Source organism: Panthera leo, chromosome B4 (genome assembly GCF_018350215.1).
Source record: "Panthera leo isolate Ple1 chromosome B4, P.leo_Ple1_pat1.1, whole genome shotgun sequence".
In the NCBI taxonomy this organism is placed as follows: Eukaryota; Metazoa; Chordata; class Mammalia; order Carnivora; family Felidae; genus Panthera; species Panthera leo.
Window position 1 is genome coordinate 75,690,267 of NC_056685.1, and position 22,432 is coordinate 75,712,698.

General features: G+C 47.9%; 1 protein-coding gene and 1 long non-coding RNA gene across 2 annotated transcripts; one reads left to right on the forward strand and one right to left on the reverse strand.

The window, feature by feature from the left end:
• Nucleotides 1-815: 815 nt before the first annotated feature.
• Nucleotides 816-13,130, reverse strand: LMBR1L (limb development membrane protein 1 like). Its single transcript, XM_042946414.1, has 17 exons — nucleotides 12,805-13,130; nucleotides 9,530-9,614; nucleotides 8,450-8,483; nucleotides 7,293-7,432; nucleotides 7,001-7,104; nucleotides 6,311-6,437; nucleotides 5,688-5,756; nucleotides 5,483-5,547; nucleotides 5,087-5,159; nucleotides 4,912-4,995; nucleotides 4,741-4,817; nucleotides 4,121-4,198; nucleotides 3,898-3,971; nucleotides 3,585-3,675; nucleotides 3,413-3,479; nucleotides 1,620-1,781; nucleotides 816-1,417 (listed from the first exon to the last, which is right to left on the reverse strand). The coding sequence occupies exons 1-17, from the start codon at nucleotides 12,874-12,876 to the stop codon at nucleotides 1,350-1,352; spliced, it is 1,470 nt and encodes a 489-aa protein (XP_042802348.1). The 5' UTR covers nucleotides 12,877-13,130; the 3' UTR covers nucleotides 816-1,349.
• Nucleotides 13,131-13,234: 104 nt separating this feature from the next.
• Nucleotides 13,235-14,205, forward strand: LOC122224505. The gene is made up of 2 exons (XR_006204824.1): nucleotides 13,235-13,500; nucleotides 13,798-14,205. It is a non-coding gene; the product is annotated as an uncharacterized LOC122224505 (long non-coding RNA).
• The last annotated feature ends 8,227 nt before the right edge of the window (nucleotides 14,206-22,432 follow it).

The following is a 22,432-nucleotide window of genomic DNA, read 5'->3' on the forward strand; positions in this document are numbered from 1 at the left end:
ATTAGAATTATGTCACCCTTACTAGACAAAGCAGTTCTTAAGTACAAAACTGTTTACCATGAATCCCCGTGGCTAAGTACCTGGCCTAGAGTAGGGCACTCAGCAAATTTTCGTGGAATCTACACTTTTCGTGTGTGTTCTATACTCCCCCCTCCCTCAGCTCCAAGACGAGCACTCAGTGCAACTCTGTACATTAGAAAAAAGTGTTCCTTCCTCAAGACACCTGACTGCCACTTGCAAGAAAATGGCTGTAGTCACATAAAGACTATGAGGTGAATGGTGCCCCTGGAAGTTGTACAATGCACAATCTGTATCATCCTGAGCAGAAACTTTGTCCCTACCCCCCAACATATCAGGGGCCTTGCATCGTATTCTAGGCACTGATAACCTCCGGAAAGATGGAGTTACATTATTTCCTGAGAACTGCAAACCCTGGTTAGTCAGCCACTTCTTTTACTTTACATCCAAGTCAAGTCAGGGAGGACAGGGCTGAGGACATGTGCATATAGGGGGAAATTACCCTATTTCTACACCCATGCTCACTTACCCCCCAATAACCAAGGCCCAGAAACAAACCACGAAAACAAGAAAGAGTCAAGGGACCAGTCAGCTTTAAGCAAGGCTAAGGGAGGAGGAGCTTCCCACTGCTTAATTGTATGGCCTAATACTAGACCCAAGTCCCTAAAAGATACTAAGAATGCAGAAGGAGGGGGAAGAGAAAGGATGGTGGGCAGGATATCTGTTTTTCTCAGTTGGTAGATTCAGAACTGGTGGGAATAAGGCTGTTCAACAGACACAGAGACAGAGACAGGCCATTTGAAAAACCAAAGCAAACCCTGGAATCAACTTTATTGCTGATGGTTGTGGTCTCTTCTTCCCTATGCCCTCCTCTCTCTGATGGTCCAAAGCCCCTCCAGGATAGCACAGTGCTTAGGCTCTGCTGGGCCAGAGGCAAAGGAGACAATCTGCCTCCCAAGTCTGCGCCCAACTCAGTCCCTCCCCTGAACCCACCCTACCCTATTGCACATCAAATCATGTAAACATGGCTACGGGCATGGCCCTGAACAGCAGTGAGGCAGATTGATGTGTAAACACATTTGGGACCAGGAGCCAGACCCAGTCACCCAGCCCCATCCCATGCTGAGGCCCACAGTTAAATCTGGAAAAGCAGGGGGGCCTGGTCCCAAACTCTGGCTCAGATTATGCAACAGTGCAGACAGCTCAGCTCCCCTCTACCACCCACCCTCTCAGATTCCAGGTCCTGAGGTCCACCCACTCCTGGGCGCCCCTCCAGGCCTGGGCAGCAGATGGCAGTGTCCAGTTTTCTCCCTCCCACCCCCAGCTGGATGTCACTGGTGCTGGGTCTTCCTAGATGCCCGGGGGAAACCGGAGACAGGCAAAGGCAATCTGTCCAGCCCTGGAGAAGAGGGAGGGTGGGCGGTCAAAAGCGGGACATAGGTCCAGTCTTGGGGGTAAGGAAACCGAGCCACAGAATGGGTGTCTGAGGCACGTTACAAACAAAGCAGAGAGCATGCCATCTCTCCTGCATGAGTGATCATGGTTCCAGAGGGCCCCACCTCACAACCACCCCACTAGCCTGCCCCCACACTCCCTCTCACCAAAGGCCCGGATCAGCTCTGCCCGCACAGCTGCGGTAAAGGTCTTCACCAGACAGAGAGTGGTGAGGCCCGCGAAGGCTGCATTGTAGAGGAACACGATGTAGAAATTGCCCAGCCAGTTGAAGCGTCCAAAGTCACCCAGCAGGTCAAAGCGAGTGAGCCCTGAAGTACAAAGGCCAGGATGGGAGTGGGCTCCCCAGCTCCTCCCTGGCTCAGAGCCCAGCTTTCTGCTGCCTCCTGGTGGCCACATCTCAACACTGCAATTCATAGGTTGGACTCCCCTATGCGTTAATGACTCCCACTCTCAACTTGTCTCAGAGGGAGTTCATGGATGTTGAAGAAAACGTCAGCAGCTAGGCTTGCTCCAACCTCCCTTCCAGAGTTTGGCATCTTCTCCTCCAATGGGGCCCCCCTCTGGCTCCACATGTCCCTAGGAGCTCCCTGGGCCTGCTACTTGTTCCTGGGCCAGGAACCTAAAAGCTGGTCACTCAGTGTTTTGGGGGACAGAGCAGTGTGGAGGCTCAGAGCTGTTTTGGTTCATATCCAAACTCCACCCCTAGCTAATTGTGTGATCAGGATCAAATTCTTTAAATTTCTGTGCCTCGGTGTCCTTAACTATCAGAAATACAGAAAATAACGGGATTGTGAGAATTAAATGGGACAACACACATAAGGCACTACATATATGCCAGGCACTATTCAAACACTTACTGAGCCATAACCATAATAGTGTCATCATAAGTCCAAATATTGGGGCCCTCTCCTACCTAAAAACATATTCTTACCTGCATCCAACCCACGTAAGGAATTAACTAGTGGGCCACAAGTCTAGTGTCCTACTAAATCCCCATGGCATTAGTAGTACAAAGGGTGTAATGAGACAACACGAACTGAAGAACCAAACAGAACTGATGTAAATACTAAATCATTTAGGAGACACGGATGACGGTATGATGGATGGGGGGATGACCTATGCAACTCCCATACTACCCTGGGGGGAACTATTATACTTTTGAACACTTCTTACCAGGTAATTCTAGATCATAGCTCTAAAGATGGGAGAAGGATTGAGTGTATTATCTGATGCCCCAGTGTGTGGGGAAAAGCACTGGACTGGGGTTTAAGAAACAAGGGTTCTTGGGGCCCCTGGGTGGCTCAGTCGATTAAGCATCTGACTTCAGCTCAGGTCATGATCTTGCAGTTCGTGTGTTTGAGCCCCACGTCGGGTTCTGTGCTGACAGCTCAGAGCCTAGAGCCTGGAGCCTCCTTCTCTCTGCCCCTCCCTGCTCATGCTCGGTCTCACTGTCTCTCTCTCTCAGAAATAAACATTGATAATAATAATAATAATAATAATAATAATAATAATAATAATAATAATAAAAGAGACAAGGGTTCTAGCCTGACTTGGCCTTGCTTCAAACTAGTTGTCTAACTCGCTAAGTCAATTAGCTTCTCTGTTTCTTGTCTTTATAAAATGAGAATGTTTATTAGTGGATCCAGCCCAAAGGAAGATTTGGGGAAAAGTGGTGCTTCTCCACCAAAAAATGGAAGTAAAAGGGAGAGACTATGGGATGTAGCTAATGGGAGAAGTATGAGCTTTGAAGCAACACTACTCTGAAGCTCAACAGAGGCATTTTACAGGGCCTCAATTTCTCCATCTGTATAATGGGGGTAATACCTCCTTGAAGGTTTGTTGTGGGAATTAGAGACAGCATGTATAGAAAGTATAAGCTTAGCATGAGTAGGTACTCAGAAAAAACCAATTAATTCCTTTACCTCCTTTTGCTACTTACCCAGGGTTCGAGAAAAGACAGGAAGTGCTGAGCTTAGGACCAGGAGACAGACACAGTTCCCAATTATCTGGGTGGGAGTAAGGAAAAGGGGAGGTGAGGGTAGCAGAGCTGCTAGCACCTAGCACCCATGCATGCCCCCGGGAGGCTTCCACTATACCCCGCCCCCAGCTACCTGCGTCATGGCTGTGTCGTGCCATCTGGGCCGCAGGCCCCGGAAGAGTGGAGAGCTGTAGAATCCCACAACTGAGGATATCATCAGGTAACTGCCAGTGGGTTAAGGAAGAACTGGCCAGCTCCCAAGGATTAGCGTCATCTCCAAGGAAATGGACCTCTCCCCTAACCCTCCTTTCAAGTAAATCTTCTTTCTGAACCCCAGGTTGGTGAAGACTTGCCCTCTTCCCCAACATTCCCACCACACCTTCCCACCACAGTCCCAGGAGACAAGTCCAGTGAACAGAGGCAATGGTGGGCTTCCAGAAGGATACAAAATGAGTACAACCTGAATGACGGCACCAAAGGAGCCCAGCTTGGAGAAGGAGACCTGGCCCAGGGAGGCATCCTGAGAGAAGGAGTGGTGTCACTATAGAGTATTCCCTATCAGGAGCACCACCCAGCACCCAGCCTTCACTCTGGCCTCAGCTTCTGTCTCTCACCCCTAGCCTTTCTTAGGCTCTCCCCAAAAGATATGGTGGGAGGGTGGCCCAGTACCTGCATGCCTCGGGGCATGGCAGCCTCATCGATGAGCAGCTCCAGGATGTGGATGGCCACAATGAGCACAGAGAGGCCCTGTGTGAAGCAAGGTCATGGACTTCCATTCCTGCCTCAGCCCACAGCTGTATTCAGAGCTGAATGTTAAGAGCAGATACTCTGGCCCAACATTTTCAGTTTCCCATTAGCTGTGTAGGACTGTTCAAGGCTGTTGCGAGCAACAGAGCACCTTTGAGGGTATTATAAGACACACCTTTCTGGTCAAAGAGAAAAATGTACCTCTTCCTCCAGACTGATAAGACTTATTTCCAAGTCCAGAACATGGTAAGTGAGGGGATGGACTAGAGTTCAACCCCTATTTTCATCCCAGAGAAAACCCATGTGACTACTACTCAGTGGCCATGTATGACCTTAGGCAAACCCCTTCGCTTCTGTTTCTTCATCTACAAAATGGGGCTGATGTGCGCGGTACAGGGCAGGGCACAAAGTAGCAATCAGTGAGAGGCAATTACTATTATTGAAGATAACCAGGTCCCTGAATCTCCTCCCCCTTCCCTGAGAAGACCTAAAGTACTCAAGAGCCTACTATTCCTCACCTCCACCAGGAACGGAATACCTACCGTCAGTACCAGTAAGCACAGCATGGCCAGGGGGTAGCCCAGGTTCCGCTGCCAGGCTGAAGCCTTCCGCCGCTTCTCTGTACAGGGATGGAAAGCTGTTAGCAAGGGCCTAGAATGAAGGGCTACCTTCCTTGGGGACACATAGGTATCAATCCCTACCAACCTACGTACCCAGCAGGACCCTCTGTGTCTGCAGAGCCAGGACCTGTCTGTGCAGCAGCTCCATATCCAAATGCAGCCAGCAGGAGGTGGGATCTGAGGGCAGAGAAGATGGTGCTGCCCCCCAGTCCTGAGGGCCCTGCCCAAACCATGCCCACCATCCCATCTGGGGAGAACCATGACTCACTGCAAATCCTGCGGGTTAAAGCTGCCTCCTCAAAGGCTGAACAGTACAGCTGCTCCTCCAGGTCTTCCAGCAGCTGAGGGGAGGGGAAAGGGGAAACTGTCAGAGGTTCCCTGGTCCCAAAGGCCCAGGAGACCCCCGCTCATCCCAGGATCCATAGTCTCATTCCTTCCCCTAACCCTCATTCATCACCCTGCAGCCAGTGGCTTTATCTAGTCCCTCCCAACTGCCTGTGTTCTGCCTTGCATGTCTGGTGACCAGCTCCAGATGATGGAAGTGAGAGGCACAAAGGCAGCAAAGGCTGGGACCTTCTGCAAGGTGTGCACCACACAACTGTAGGCCTGCCTCACTGTTTGGCCCCAGCTTTTCAGGAATCAAAGGGCAAAGAGTACTACATACCCGAGGCTTGACCAGTAGCTTCCCAGTGACTGAGAACATGCGGGCGAGACCTAGTGGAGTACACACTGTGGGGACAGGAGCCAGTTACCTGCCAGACCTTTCTCTCAACCACTTTCCCTACCCACCCTTCCATTCCCTCTCTTTCCATCCTGGTTACTCTGATCCATGGACTTTACCCATGCTCTCCAAGACCCCGAACACTCACCCAGGAGCAGCAGGACCCCAAGAAAGGAGATGCAGGAGTAGAGGTAGGGGAGGTAGTACTCCCAGAAGTCTAAGGGTAAAAAAGAAGTAAGTCAGCTCGTCTCTCCTCCAGCTTCCTGAGGGCTAGCAAGCTTCAGAGACTAGCAAGGACACCATATACAAGCCTATAGGGGTTAGGCAAGTAATACGAATGAGGAAAGCTGGCCTAGTGCCAGCAGAACAGGAAGAAGCAGCGGGGTCCTAAGTCATAGGACCAAACTGGAGGTCTTAAGCCATATCTAAAGAACACAACTGCTATTAGGCCCACCCAGTCCCTGGGGTCTAGTGTGGCTGGATCCTCAACCTTGTCAGAAAAAGCCATAAATCTAGATATTTAATGTGAAATCTCCCAACTTTTACATTTCAGCAACTGACCCCTTTATATTTTTAATCATTGCATGGGTCCAATGGATCATTCCTGCAAATTGGACTTGGCCTGAAGTCCATCTGTTTGAAACTTCAGTCTAAGAAACATGGTCCCAACCTTCTCCACCTTAGAGGGATACAGTTGTTCCAGGCAGAGGAACATCAGCCAACTGCAGAGTCACGCAGCCTGGAGGGTGGGGAGGAAGCTGGCTCTCTCACCATAGAGTGACTCCCTGCTGGCCTTGTTGTTGTCCACAATGGCCGAGGCCACCCACACCATGCCCAGCACCAGGAGGGTGAGGAGCATCAACATCACCACCGTCTCATAGACCCGGCCCAGGACACCCTATAGGAGGAGACAACAGATGAGGGTCAGGTTCAACATCAGGGGAAGGTAGGAGACACTGGGGATGGCAGCCTGGCTGGGGAAACCAGAGAGGACTGGGTTCAGGAGACAGGGAACATCTAGGGACATTCATTATACAGGATAGGCTTCATCTGGAACCCCCTCCTCAGGTACCTTCTCTATCCTGCCTTGCCCTGGGAGGCTGACCCCTGAGGGCTGCATCACGTAAGCTCTTTGCCCTCTGGGAAGAACAGGCAGGAGAGTGGAAAATAGGAAGAGAGGGATCAGGGTATTTCTTGTTTCCTCCTACCTTTGGCTTTATGGTTTTGGCAGTGGCTGTGAAGCACCTTCCAGCTTCAATTATCAGTGGGTTCCAGAAACTATTTCCCTTTGCTCTCATAGGCCTAGAGGTGGTAATGACTTCCTGCTGCCAGTAGCACTTCAAACTCCTTGTGGGTCCCCTTAACTCTGACTAAACCTCTGCCAATAGTCTTTGTTAAAATCTCTTCAGTTGAACCATCTGAGTGGAATTCTGTTTCCTGCCTGGGTATAACCCCACTCACCTTTCTGGAGCCAGCAAAGCCCTCAGACTCAGTGAAGAAGTATGCAAAGGGCATGAGGAAGATGAGGGACAGGTTAGAGAAGAGAAAAACGAGGTTCCAGAGGCCTAGAGCAAAAAAGGAAAAGCAGAGGTGGTCAGTGGGGGAATGGGAATGACCCATTGGGGACTGATCATGTGGCAGAGGAGGGGGCAAGGGTGGGGTGATACACAACTAATTAGCCTAGGCTGTCTGTGTCTGTCTGAATATACCTGTTTCCTATCCCCACCCCAAGTTGCAACCAGGAGCAACGTACCATGGATGAGGGAGCCGTTGAGCCACTGGATATAGTAGTTGCGAGGCAGTGAGAGCAGCACCTCATTGCTGATAATGGAGAAGGGCAGGAGCAGGACAGCACCCAGGGCGACCGCCAGGGTAAAGGTGCAGAGCTCGAGCCTGGGCAGAGAATGGGTGGTGCCCTTGCTTAGCTCGGGCACTTACTCCCCTTGGCCCAAGAAGCCCTATTTGTCCCCATGGGCACCTGTGAACTACATGTAGCAGTGACAGACTGAGGGAAGGAGCCATCCAGCTAGGGCACTACCACTGCCCCCCTGAACACCCCCTCCAAGGAAGCCTTGGCACAAAGAATGGGAACACCTTAGGCATTCACGTCATCTGCCATGAGACTTGCCCAGATTGTCCCCAGGAATGTGGTCCTCCTACACATGCCTGCTGGGTATGGCAGGTATGCCAAGCTAAGGGGCTTGTCTTCTCTTCTCTTCTCTGCTCAGAGATGTAGATTTCTGAGCTTGCCTTCTCCAGCCCAAATAAGAGCAGGGTCACCCCATATGGCTATGCCCTGCATGAAGGCACTAGGCAAAGGAAAATAAGGAGCTGAAACCCAGCTTGATAGCCAAGGCCTGTGTCCAGGACTGCCTCAGCTGAAAAGAGATACTTTTTTATCTAGTTGGTCCACCAAGAGGGGAAGGTTGCCTTCCTCTAAACTGTTGACCTGGAGGGGTCATCTCTCTATTTTCCCTATATGTGCTGGTGAATAATAACAGCCTGGAGCAAGGGTTATCCTCTCAGAACCAAGCATGCCCTGCCCTTGGCGGTTCCACCTTCCACATCCCCTGCTCTATTTCCATTGGTTTACATCCCCACAGTACTCCCTCCTTGATGGCCACTGGGAGGTGAAGCCAAGCTGGAACCACTTCCGGTGACTCAGGCCCCAGATCACAGTCCCTGGCCAAGAGGCTCCCAGAAACTCCTGGCCTAACCAGGAAGACAGGAACAACAGCTTTTCCAAGCGTCTCCAGGGTGGGGTGAAGCCGGAAGAAGCCAGAAATGGAGTGGAAGCAGAAGCCCTCTCTTCATTGTACAACACCTCACTCTCCCCCTGGCTCCAGGAGTCTCACTAGATCCCAGCTTCTAAAGGTTCCTGGTGCCAGGTGCTGAGGCAGCAACACTTACGCAATCTTGTTGACTGTGGCATCTTCATCATCCACTACGAGAGAGGGGGGGCAAGGGGAAGAGGTAGGACATCAGTGGGTAGCTCTGGGAACCATCTGTGCTGCAGTGGGCCCTGCCACCCCCTCCCTATCCGGAGGCAGAGCTGGACAGGAGGCTCTGGCAGAGTCCACACTATGAACCCACAACCTATTCTCTGGCCAAGGTGGCAGCTTTAAGATCTGTGGTCCCAGGCAGAGAGAATACAGGCCAGAAATTCTCTCACTTCCCTCCCTCCCCACAATCTCTCATTGCAGGTTCCTCTTTGCAAGCTGAACACGTAAGAAACAACTGGTCTGTAAGGCTGGTTACATCAGTGGCTGGATTAAGCAAAGGGAAAACAGGGGAGGGGGAGGGGAGGGGAGAATCACAGAGAAAGCCCTCAGGAGCATTACACTGAGGAGTAACTGTCTTCTAGGGTGGGGGCTCATGAAGCCTTCTGGAGGGAAGGAAAGGCTAGGGCCTGGACAGGATGATCCGGACAGGCAGGTGGAGGGAACTGGGGCAAGTGTGTCACCCGAATCGCACAATGCCTACGGGAAGGAAAGCTCCAATCTGAGCACACTTAGACTCTCTATAAAGAGAAAGTCCACCTTCACCAGGTCCTGGGGTCCCAGTGGTCAGCAGGTCTCTGTTACTGGGTGTGGATGCACTAGTGGAGAGAACAGATTGTACCCATGGTAACACTCGCCATAATACCCATTTTAGGTTCACAGAGGGCTTTCATATTAACCATCTCATTTGGTCCACACAATGTCAATGAGCTGGTAAGAGACTATTAGGCCTGTTTTGTAGGGGATGGAACTGAATGTCAGAAAAGTTACATGACTTGCCCAGTGGCTTTATCAGTTGCAGACCCTTCTGTCTAGACTTTCCACTATACCACCTTGCCCCTGCCTGTGGAAGGGAAGCAGAACAGGCAAAGGCTCCGAAACAGTTGACCCTCCTTTCCCAGCAGGCACCATAGGCCCATTCCCCTGAGGATGGCCCCATGGCAACAGGATCCCTGGCAGAGGACAGGCAGGAGGGAGGAAAGTCACGTACCTGTGGTGAACTCAGCAGGCTTCTTGAAGTGGGTCAGGGCGATGTGGCAGAGAATGTAGAGTGTCGCAAACAGAAGTGTTGAGATCTGTGGCAGAGTGTGAGCTGGGATGAGAAACTCTAATCCCCAGCATATTCCACAGCCCCTGCGGCCTGTTAATTCTATGGGGTCACTTTCCCAAAACAAGGCACCATACTTCCCGGGGTTCCATTTTTCTCCCCAGTACTTTCTTCTGGTCAGGGCCCCAGGGGCCTCTAAGAAGCACCAGAAAGGGGATGGGGGGACAGTACTACGTCCAGCCCTATGAAGTTTTGTCTGGGAGAAAATAGCTTCAGCTGAACCCTGGTTGGTAAATGGGCAGAGAAAACTCCTAGAGATCCACGTACACACATGCCTGAAATGGGCCACAGAACCAGAGGGAATTTACTCCTAGTACATTACTGGAAAGAATAGCAGCTTTCAGGGAAGAAGGGGATGCCTGCATTGTCCTGATACTTCACTCTTCCTCCCTCTTCCCCTTCCCCTGCTGCCACTTTGGCCCAAGCTCCAGGAGAGAATAAGTAGGAATCATGTTCCTAAACTACTTCAGGATTTCTACTCTGTGTTTATTCAGGGGCCCTGAAAGATCAGATCTGCTCTGGGCTAAACTAGAGCCTCATTTAATCCCCTGTCCCTCAGAATAGACCTTAGTTGAGGCCCAACATCTAAAATCTACATTTCTAGAACCACATCACCCCCCCGCCTTTGTTTTTTTATTTTGATTTTTTACTTATTTTTTCTTTTATAATCATTTTATTTTTTCCTCTGTATGTATGTATGTATTTATTTATAAAATAATTTATTGTCAAATTGGCTAACATACAGTGTGTAAAGTGTGCTCTTGGTTTTTGGGGTAGATTCCTGTGGTTCATTGCTTACATACAACACCCAGGGCTCACATCAGCCCCTTTAAAGGCTGTTAATTCCTGGTCCCTACTTCAAGTGACTTCCAGCTCCGGAGCCAGGCCTCTCAGTGCCCCTGGGCAACTGGCCCTCCAATCACCAGTTATGGCAGGACTTGGCCAGGTAACTCTGCACATGCATGCATCCCTACCGTACCCCAAGTAATCTGCTGCTGTCCAGGGAAGGAGCCACTGGTCAGCTTGGCTCTGCAATCAGTGCTAGAGTCTTGAGAAGAGATGTTATTGCATTTTTTAAAATTAATTTATTTAAGTAATCTCTACACCCAATGTGGGGCTTGAACTCATAACTCCGAAATTAAGAGTTACACACTCTTCTGAGGCATCTGGATGGCTCAGCCAATTAAGCCTCTGAATCTTGGTTTTGGCTCAGGTCATGAGCTCATGGCTTTGTGGGTTCAAGCCCCACATGGGGCTATGTGTTGGCCGTGAGAAGCCTGCTTGGGATTCTCTCTCTCTCTCTCTCTCTCTCTCTCTCTGTCCCTCTCTCTCTGCCCCTCCCGCACTTGCACTGTCTCTGTCTCTCGCAAAATAAATAAACTTAAAAACAAAAAGAGCTACACATTCTTCCCACTGAGCCAACCAGGCACCATGAGATGTTAATTGCATTTAAAGTAAGCAAAGAAAGCAGGATCAGTCTCGTGGGTCCTCCGGTTCCCAAGAGGAGCTGACCCTACAGGGAATCTGCATACAGTGACATATACAAGGAAGGAAGAAGTCAAAGAGACCCAAGGAGAGCAATGGATCTAGAATAAAATTTTAGCTTTTAATATTAGGGAAGCTGAGTAGAATGAGTTACTCAGATTGTACTGAAGATTTCTACTGCCTAGTGCTCTCTCTGCCCTTGGGCTTGCGTAACAGCCAGGAAGGTGGGAGGGCTCAAAAGGTCAGGCTGGAGTTCCACGCAGTTCCAGCAGAAGCTAGGTCATTCTCTAGAGCAGTGCATGGGAGCCAGGTGGGGGAGGCACGAGAAGCCTTCGGGCTGCCCTTGGCTAGCACTGATGTCCTCAGCTAACAGTACTAAAGAGTGGGGGAGATATTTAGCAGGCTGCTTCTCTGTCCAAGGTCTCATCCCTCCCCATTCTCTAGGAATGTGGGCCTCTATCCCTACACTGTTTCAAGGCCTGGCGTGTCTCCACAATATGCCCAACCTCACCACGTGGGACTATCCACTAAGGATCACCCAAGGAAAGCTGATCTGGAGTTCCACACGTGGACTGATACATTCCCTATTTTTCAGTCCTCACAGATAAGAGCAGACCTAGTTATGTCATGGCTCACTTTACCTCTCCTCCAGTCTGAGGCTGCCCAGGGCAGATTGTGAAAAATAAAGGATGACCCCATCAGTGGGTCTCCCTTCTCATTAAGGCTTCTGTTCTTCCAGACCTTCCCTTTTTGCTTTCTATTTAGTATCTGGGGGTGAGGGCTACTCTCGGGAAGTCTGAGGAAGGAGATAGAGGAGGAATGAGAATTGAAAGCAGGCCTGAGGAAGATGCAGCTCCCTAAGTGCCACCGGTCTCCCCTGGGGCCCAGGAGTGAGGCGTCCATCACAGTGTGGCAGGTTCAGCTGTTGCTCTAGGTGGCAGTGAGGGAGTAGGGAACGCAGCCTGCGGCTCTCTGGAGCACTGGGGAGGGAGAGGGACATTCACAGGGGAAATCCCGGCGTGGCCAGAGAGCTAGGAACCTACGCTTGTGGGGGTTTCTAACAAACACCAATGAGAAGGAAAAGAAGGGGAAAACTTAATTGTTCTCCATCTCTACACAGAATCCCTCCCAGCAAGAGTCCTTTCTTCCGAAGTGGGAGACCCATCAAAGTCCCCTGTTCCTCTGACAAGCCACCCCTACACCTCCCAAGTTTTTCTTGGAATCTAGTTCAGCGTTTGGACGTCCCCCTTTTCGTGAAACATCAGTGGAGTTTGCGGGTAATGCGAACAAGCCCTCCCTCAATTAAAGCCATCCCTCTCAGACTATCCGACTACGAAGATAAAACTCACTAGCCTTGCAGGCCCACGCCCTGAACCCCAGCAGGGGTGGGGGGAGGCAGGAGGGCGGGCGGGGGGAGGGGCGTGTAGAGGGGAGGAACGGAAACCGACCCGCGGCTTTGTTTACCGCGCAGCTACCCTACTGATCCGATCTGGGGGTTCACCAGCCGGAGCACCGGTCCTTCCTTCTGTCAGGCCGGGGCCCTTGGTCGCTCGCCCCTGGACCTGGCTCTGAGCCTAGGTGGTCGCACTCCAACCCGAACTTCTCCCTCTCCCGCGACACCCGTGCTTCTCCCCCTCTTGGTCCTACCCTTCTTGCCCGGGTCCCGTACTCACAATGCACTCGCGAACCCTCTCGTGGAATAGCTGCTCTCGCACGGATAGCACTTCGTAGTCAGCTGCTTCCATACTCTGCTCAGCATGACTGGGGCGGGGTGTCTCCGGGCCCGGGGAGGACGAGCGGGGATGAAGCCGCCGCCGCCACGCACCCGGACCCAGCCAAGGAGCCTTTCCTCGCAGCCTGCGACGGAAACTCGGGATAATCTGGAGCTCAGATTCAGTCGTCCGGACGCCTTAAAGGGGCAGGCACCAGGCGCCTGGTTTTAAAGGGCCCTGGCCCCCTCTGCTCCCTCCCCTTTAAGGTCCGGCCTCAGTTAACTTTAACGCAAACACCCGCCAACAAGCCTGCTACGAGGAAGCGCAGGTGCTGGTTCTATCTTACTGGAGACCAACTGACGACACAAGGGGTGGGCAGTTTCTTCCAGCGAGCTGAGTTCATTGGCTCCTAAGGAGCTGCCGCTCATCGCCAAAGGAACGCTGATAGGCTCGCCCCGTGGAAAGAGGCGGGATCTTTGGGGCCCTAACAGTGCCAGTTCTAAAACTAAACAACTGTCTCCTTCAGCTCCTGCTGTTCAGAGAGGTCTCTTCTCGTACTGCCCGAGCAACCAAGATTTGAATTTGACCGTGGTTAAATGACCCATTTGGACCAGGCCAGCCAGGCAGGATGGGAGAGCGCCATGGGGGTTCTGAAAGGTACCGCAGCCCAGTAACCCAAGGCCTGTAGCAGCATTTTCCGAAAAGGTGTTTATGTTGGGGTGGGGCCCCTCCGCAGCCAGGAGTTTTCACTCAGTAACTTTTGTGGGAGGCCTAGTGTGTGCTGGAGCAAATAGTGAAGAAAACTGCATAGAGAACCACAGAAATATCTTCTGAAACTTTGTGAGGAAATGCCCACGGGATCATTGCTTAATGGGACTGAGTCAAATGTTAGCTGACCACCTGCTATGTGCCACTCACCTTACAGACTTCTATCTCATTTTTACATCACAACAGCCCCTCAGAGGACGGTGTGATTAGCACTTTAGAGATTAGAAAACGGTGAGAGGTTGTCACGTGCCCAAGGTCACACAGTTAAGGAATGCCAGTTCTCTTCCTGCCACCTTGGAATATGCACTGTTTGGGACGTTCCACCTTCGTGGAGTTGAACTCATCCTCTAAATTGGAGAAGGGAAACTCAAAAGAAGGGTTGAGTTTTGCAAAAACCCCCCACTGAAGAAAAAGAGCCTGATTATAACGGTCTAGTCTGCATCCAGTTACTATCTGAGCAAAAGTCAGGGGCCAGAATTAACAGCTGAATTCTGTACCCTGGTTAACTTCTCTGGAGCAAGTCATTTTTGTCCCTTCTTTGTTTGCCCAGTGATTTGCAGTAGGATCTTGGGAAATAAAATTAATGTACTTGTATATATGTGTACATGCCAAATATATATGTGTGTACACACACACACACACACACACACACACACATCTGTCTTTGGTGACAGCAAGATAATGAGAGGAGCTAAGGAGTTGATTTCCCTCTTAGCAACTAAGCTTAGGGTGGAGAGAACATCAGTGGGAAGAGGGGGTAGTTACCAAGAGATGAAGATCGCTGGTTGGGTCCTGGGATCTGCTGCAAGGAAGGAAAAGTGAGCACAGGGAGGTGGCTTGGGCTATTGAGTGTGTTTTCGGGATAACCATATTGTGTTTTGTTTGGCTTACAGTGTTTTTTTTTTTTTAAACAAATTTGAACAAACTTATAAAAATCAGGACACCTTAAGAATTTAGATTTCTGTCTCTTAAATAGAAGATCTGGCAGAACTGGGCAACAAGGACATATGACCCTATAGATGGGGCAGGATGTGCTCTGGTCTTTCACAGTCTTTATCACTTGGGGAAGCGCTAACACCTCACCAGTGTTTCCACTTACATTGTCAGCCCAGCTGTGCATTTGAGGTCGTAACCTATGAGCTAACCCCTCTCTACTGCTTCAACTTGGTACCATCTTAACCCCAGCCTTTGGTCAACTCCTGGTGGACATTGTCAAGCTCTTTTCTTCCTTAGGGCTCTGTATTTGATGTTGCCTCTGCCCAGAAGGCTCTCCTCTTCCCCTCCTCCTTCCTTATTCAGTTCTGGCTGATTTAAATCTCAGGTTTGAGCTTAAATGATAATTGTCCAGAGGAGTCTTCCCTCACTAACTTATCTAAAGCAAACTAATTTTGTGATATTATTTATAACAAATGGTCATAGCTTGATTTGTTTGTATTTGTTTGTCCTGTCCTCCATATAGGCTTGTAAAGGGGAAGAATCATTTGTCTTGAATGTAGTTATTTCCTTAGCCCTTAGCCAGGTACCTAATACATGCAGACACTCAAATATTAACAAATGTATTGAGAAAAGATGGCAGGCATTGCTAATAATCAGAAGACCTGGGTTCTAGTTCTAGCACTGTCATCCTGGACTATATTTAATCTTGTTTGCAAAACTAGAACACCCTTCAGATTGCTTCTAAATCTAAAAATCTAATGTTCACCGTCCTTTGCAGTTTACAATGTGCTGTGACATCACCCAAGCCACAGACTATTAAATCTGATTCTTACAACAGCTGGTTGACATAGATTCTGCTTAGAGATTTATCACCTTCTAGAATGTACAGATATGTACAACTGAAGTGAACTTTAAAAGGCAAAATATCAATAAACATATCAACTTGGAACTGCATGGTAGAAGACAAGCTCAGAATAGAGAGAATCTAGAATAATTCCTAGAGAAAGTGGTTTCAAGCCCAGGGGAAATCTGATTTATTTGCTCACAAGTCTTTGAGCCCTTGTTTACAAATCCATTGGAAGCCAATAACTGTCTTTTCACTGCCTATATTTAGAATTGGCAAGAGATTCCAAGATTACTGAGTTACCACTCAGAAAACTATGCAAAAAGACACTCCCTAATATCTTTTTAAACTTACCAAATCTCACTGTGTCCAAATCCTATCTACTTCCAAGGCTCAACTTGCCAATAATGTAATGTCTTTTCTTCCATTCTTTCCTGAAGGGATTTTTGTCTGTATCATTTCAGCTATCTAGTTCAGTGAACAATTAGGCATATATGCACTATTTTATAACCTTATCTTGAGCTATTATTTAAATCTTTTGTATTGTTTAAATTTACCTGCACTTATATCTTTTCTCCTTTCCTCTTTCCTTCAAGTTGGAAGGAAACAGTTGGAAACCTGTATTTGGCTTCTGATGCATCCTTTTCTGTCCAACTTCAGTGCAGTTCTCATAGTAAACACTCAGTGTTAATGGATTTGATCTGCCTATGAGATTAGTTACCCATTCTTAGTAGAGAAGGGGTAACTAATTATGGAGAGTTAATTTCAACTTCTTCAAGCATAACAAGGAAGAGAACTAATCCACATTGAGCCTCCACTAAGTGCTAAACATTAATAGATACTTTTCATAGATTATTCAGTGACAAAAAGACCCTAAAAATAGACTTTATTCTTTTATGGATGAGGAATCAGTTTAAAGAGATTAACTTGTACAAGGGCCAACTATAGTAAGGGTTGAGTTAGGGTTTGAACTCAGCCTGTCTGATTCCAAAGCTTCCCTTTTTCTGGATGTTCTGCTGTTGCCTCTTTGTGGATATACCCCCCACTTCTGTAGTCTCTTCATTACTATACTGCTTAGATATTCAGTGTAATAGAAAGCTAAAACTTGAGGGGCGCCTGGGTGGCTCAGTCAGTTAAGCAGCCGACTTTGGCTCAGGTCATGATCTCGTGGTCTGTGAGTTTGGGCCCTGCCTCAGGCTCTGTGCTGACAGCTCAGAGACTGGAGCCTGCTTCAGAGTCTGTGTCTCCCTCTCTCTCTATCCCTCCCCCATTTGTGCTCTGTCTCTCTGTCTTTCAAAAATGAATAAATGTTTGAAAAATTTTTTTAAAAAAGCTAAAACTTGAATTTCAGTACCCTCAAGAACCCTGGGAAGTGTCCCCCCCCCCCCCCCCCACATCTGAGGCCACCTTTGACCTTCCAAATGATGAAGACTTATTGCTGAGCTGCATCTTGAGAGGCACAGACAGAAGACCAGAGATATCTGCTCCCCAAGGTGACTGGGGCAGGAGAGAGACAGAGAGGGGGATTTGGAAAAGCTACCCTTTTCTTTAAACAAGAAAATTTCCACGTTATGAGTGATCTTCATTTTCTCTTTGCTTACCTGTATGTCCTAATTTTCCCAGAGAGAACACCGTAAGTACAGAAAAAAATCTTGCTACCTTCAGGGTGATTTTATTCCCAGGACTTCCTGGGACTTCAGGAAGATTTCATCCAGCTCTGAGGTGAAAACGCTATAGACTATGATATTTTGCGTGAATTTTGTTTTTACATGTCCCAAATTAATGTTAGTCAATTTTACCTCAAAAATAAATTCTTTTGTTAGACCCTAATCCACTGATGTCATGGTATTAGGAGGTGGGGCCTTTGAGAGGTAATTATGTGTAAATGAAATACAGCTCCCTTGATGTAATTAGTGTCCTTATAAGAAGAGAAAGAGACTAGAGCTTTCTCTCTCTGACCTGTGAGGACATAGCAAGTAGGCAAGCCAGGGAGGGTGCCCTCACCAGACACCAATTCTTAGACTTCCCAGCCTCCAGAACTATGAAAAATAAAAGTTTGTTAAGCCATCTCGTCTACGGCATTTGTTATAACAGCCCAAGCTAAGGCTGTAAACCTCCTCCTTTCTCTGATGGAAATTGCACCAGTTCCTAGAAATGGACTAGCAGCTTTGGGATTGCCCTCCTATCTAAGGTACCAGGGAAGCCAGAAAACCAGAGGTTCCTTTTAGGTAAGTCCTCACTGGTCTGAGAACTTGTTGGCAGGCGTTAGAGGAAGAGTTTAAGAAACATGTTTTGAGAGATTCTGTTCCTTTGTCCCTACTCATCTCTGACCTCTCCAAAAATATTTGAGAAAACAGTCACAACGAAAGATTGGCTGAGAGATAGCAGGAAACTTTGTGAAATCCTGGATTCTGGGGATGGAAAGAGATCTTAGAAATCTTTAGTTCTTTCTCCCTGTTTGCCATTCACAACATGGATGACATAGTGGCTCATTGTTTGTCCTAGCTAATTATTAGAAAGTAAGCTGCAATATTTTCCCCCATCCTTTGCTGTGCCCTCCGGGGTTTTGAGGAATAAGGCTGCTGCCATTTCTGGACAGCAGATCTTCATTGGGTTTCTCTTTTCTAATCTAAACATCCTCAGTTCTCTGAACTCCTCTACCCAAGACTCCTTAGCATTCCACTCACCTCTTAGAGGGAACTTTCTTGCCTGTCTGTATCCTCTTTGAGGTTCCCAGTACTGGACAAACAGTTTGCATAGCAGGGTACCCAGTGAAGAGGATGGTGGGAATGCTCCCCTGCCTAGTTTTGCATACTGATGTATAGATGGAATATCTAAGGTGACACCAGCCCGTTTTGACAGCTGGGTCACACTTTGGCCCCTGGCACATGTTAATTTGGTCAGTGTGAGCGAGTAGAAGCTCCTGCATGCTAGTATCATAAGACACTCGAGCTGGGCCAGAGGGAGTTAAGAGATCTATTTACGAAGAGTGTTTAGAACAGCTTTCCCTTCCACCTCCATTTAATGTCACTATCTACAGTGGTGTCTTCCAGAGGCGTCTTTGGGCCTGGGAAAGGGGGAGGTGGGGAGGGAAGGCAGTGGAGGGACAGTCATCTCTAGCTTTCAGAGTTAAAAATTTGAATCTTTGTTCTTGCCCCAAGTTAATTCTTTTTTTTTTTTTTTTTTTTAACGTTTTATTTATTTTTGAGACAGAGAGAGACAGAGCATGAACGGGGGAGGGGCAGAGAGAGAGGGAGACACAGAATCGGAAGCAGGCTCCAGGCTCTGAGCCATCAGCCCAGAGCCCGATGCGGGGCTCGAACTCACGGACCACGAGATCGTGACCTGAGCTGAAGTCGGCCGCTTAACCGACTGAGCCACCCAGGCGCCCCAACCCCAAATTAATTCTTGAAATATTTGTTGAGTGCCATTCATGCACTAAGCACCAAGCTAGATACTGGCAATATAGTGGTAAGCACAACAGATGTAGAGCTTATAAAATCTGATAGGGGAAAAATATACTAATTAAATAAATAATCACACAAATAAGTATATAATTCCAAAATGTGATCAATGCTTTAAGAGAAAAGTAGAAGGTTCTATTCAGATGTATAATGGGAAATCTGACCTACCCTAACCTAATCTTTAAGTCCTTGAAGAGGTAACACTTAAGTTTCCATCATCAAAGGAAGAGTATGAGTTAACTAGACAAAGAGGTGGGGGCAGTTATGGTTGGAAAAGTTATGATAGGTAGAGGGAATAGTGAAGGTCCCAGGCAGGAATGAGATGATGAGCCTGATTCCATCACAGTTGGACATAGTAACATATAGCAAGCTGTCACTTGGGACATGGGTTGGTCAGCTGAGGGATGGGTGGGGAAAGACATTTATTTTGGTTTATGGACCAGATGGCAGAGAGGAAGTAGCTGGGCCTCACAACACAATGATCAGTATCTACATGATAATTTCTATATCATCAGGTAGTTATTGACTTTGTGTCAGTAATGAGTTCAGATTGATCTGGCAGTCTCCCTTACTACATGTTGACCCCAAGGCCATGTTTTTATATCTATCCAACCCTGGAGAGTACCCTCGAGGCAGGAACTGAAGTTAAGAGCTGGGGTATGGGGAGTTCCTAAATCCTGTGGCTGCCTGATTCATAAGGGCTAGCACGAGGCCCAGCTGCCTCTAGGAAGCGACAGAACAAAAAATGACAAGCCAGGGATGCCAAGTCAGTCACTTCCTGTTTATTACGTATCTTTTATGCTCAGGTCCAAGGTGACAGGGCAGAGTTCACAAATGTGAGCTCAGCTCTTCTGGGCAGAGAACTTGTTGTCAGTGGTGCCATCTGCAGGGCATTCAGGAATTTGCCAGGAATTTGTTGGATTGGAAAGGGAAAATGCCCTTTTCTCTTCTCTCTCATTCAAGTCTCTTAATCTGAAAGGTACAATAGGGCTGAAAGACTCCTATTCCTTCTGATGTTTTGGCGGGCAATTTAAGGCCTCTGGTCCTACCAGGCCAGGCTGATCAGAGGGCTGGTATCACTTCCCTTCTTCTCTGCCAATGATATCTGTTATTTGGAAAAAGAAAAAGAAAAAAAAAAAAGAGAAAGGAAAATGAGGCACTGGGCTCCTCTCATTTTAAGGTCACCTCAAAGTGGCTAAGGATACTGCGTTGTGAAGGTATTTAAGCATGCTGGTGTTTAAAAAAAAGGTGGGTGGGTATAAATTGAAAGCCTTCATGTAGTTAAGGTGAATGATCATTATGATTATTGTTATCATCATCATCATCCTTACCATCTCTAAGTAAACCCTTCTTGGGTTTTACTTATGTCTCTTTCTTTTCTAAGTAGATTGCTCATTTTCCTTTGCCAGTGGCTTTGGCATCTCACTGAGTTGAGCTGCCAAGTCCTGGGTACCTTGCCCCTCACCTCCTAAGCTTAGATGCACATCTCTAAACTTCAAGTCCTTCCAGATGCGATTGTACTATTCACCACCCTCTTCTGAGAAAGGAAGAATGGGAATCTGTAGTGCAAAAGGGAAAATAGGCCTAGAAGGTTAAGAGACCCTGACTAATGACAGAACAAAAAGTCAAGTGTCTCAGTCTGTTTCCCAGTCCTTTCTACCCTGAAAGTCAACTCCTCAGGAGATGCTTAAAGAGACCTGGGCCTGGAAACAGAATGAATACATTTTACAAACCCCTTGGGTTTAATGTTGATAATGAATAGAATAATAAAGTATCTGTCCTAGGGGGGAAATAAACAGTCTTTATTTTTACTTCCATTAGAGCATTCCATGGGCCATAATCATGGCCAGGCATTGTGCTTGCTGCCAGGGCAGAGATATAGATAATCAGACCCCAGTGCCCCCCAAAGGAATACTTGATGGCATTTCCTGGCTGCCTTGGCACTTCATTATAGGCATCCCCCCTGCCCCCCTCCCCCAGTCTCCCACTTGGTACTTCATGTCACCAAAGGTTTTGAGTACTTGTAACTACTAATCATCATTTCGACATATAAGACGATTGGGAACAGAAGGGACAGGGAATACTGAACTCAAGCAGCCAGTTGGATCAGTAACCAAATAATTAGAGTATAAAGAGGATTGGATAGTTCAGGAGGAATGTAGATAGGAGGTGTTTCTTCTAAAGGCTAGCTTAAATTAAGACAACAAAAAAAAATTTGAGCTTGAACTGTAGAAAATGGAAAATCTCTTCTCTCTAAAGTAGAGGTTTCCTCCTTTTTATTTATTTATTTTAAAATTTAAAAATTTTTAAATTTTCTTTTAAAAATGTTTATTTTTGAGACACAGAGAGAGGGGCAGAGAGAGAGAGAGAGAGAGAGAGGATCTGAAGCAGGCTCCGTGCTGGCAGTGCAGAGTCCACCAAGGGGCTCAAACTCACAAACTGAGATCATGACCTGAGCTGAAGTCAGAAGCTTAACCGACTCAGCCACCCAGGTGTTCCAATTATTATTCCTTATTAAAAAAAAATTTTTTTTGAGAGAGTGCACACGAGAGTGGGGGAAGGGCAGGAGAGGATGGGAGAGAATCTTTTTTTCTTTTTTTTTTTAATTTTTTTTAACGTTTATTTATTTTTGAGACAGAGAGAGACAGAGCATGAACAGGGGAAGGTCAGAGAGAGAGGGAGACACAGAATCCGAAACAGGCTCCAGGCTCTGTGCTGTCAGCACAGAGCCCGACGCGGGGCTCAAACTCACAGACCGCGAGATGGTGACCTGAGCTGAAGTCGGCCGCTTAACCGACTGAGCCACCCAGGCGCCCCGAGGATGGGAGAGAATCTTGAGCAGGCTCAATGCTGAGCATGGAGCCCAACGTGGGGCTTGTTCCTGAGATCAAGACCTGAGCTGATATCAAGAGTCAGGCACTTAACTGAGCCACCCAAATGCCCCAAGATTTTATTTTTAAGTGATCTCTACACCTAACACGGGGCTTGAACTCACAACCCTGAGATCAGGAGTCACATGCTCCTCCAACTACAGCAGCCAGGCACCCCAAGCTTCCTCCCTTTTAAAAAATCAAATATATCAACCATACAGGGAAAAAAAGGATAAGTGGTATTGTTCTATACTATAGAGACGTTAAGATTTAGGGGTTTGTATGTAACTCCCACTGATTCTTCTCTCTTGTCAATGTGCAGTTTTCTCCCCCACTGAACAGGACTGACATGTAACAAATAGGATATTGTAGAAATGAGAGTGTGAGTTGCAAGGTTAAGTCCCTAACACTGCAGTTTCCAACTTGTCCTCTCTTGGATCACCCATTCTGGGGGAAGCCTGTTCCCATGTCCTAAAGACACTCAAGCAGCCCTATTGGAGAGAGGTCCATCTGGTGAAAGAACTAAGGCCACCTGCCAACAACCAGCACCAACTTGCAAGACGGGCAGGTGAACCACCTTGGAAAGTAAATCTTCCAGTCCCAATGAAGCATTCAGGGAACTGCAGCCTCAGTCAACATCTTGACTACAACCTTATATGAGAAATCCAGAGACAGAATTACACCAGCTAAACCACCACCGAATTCCT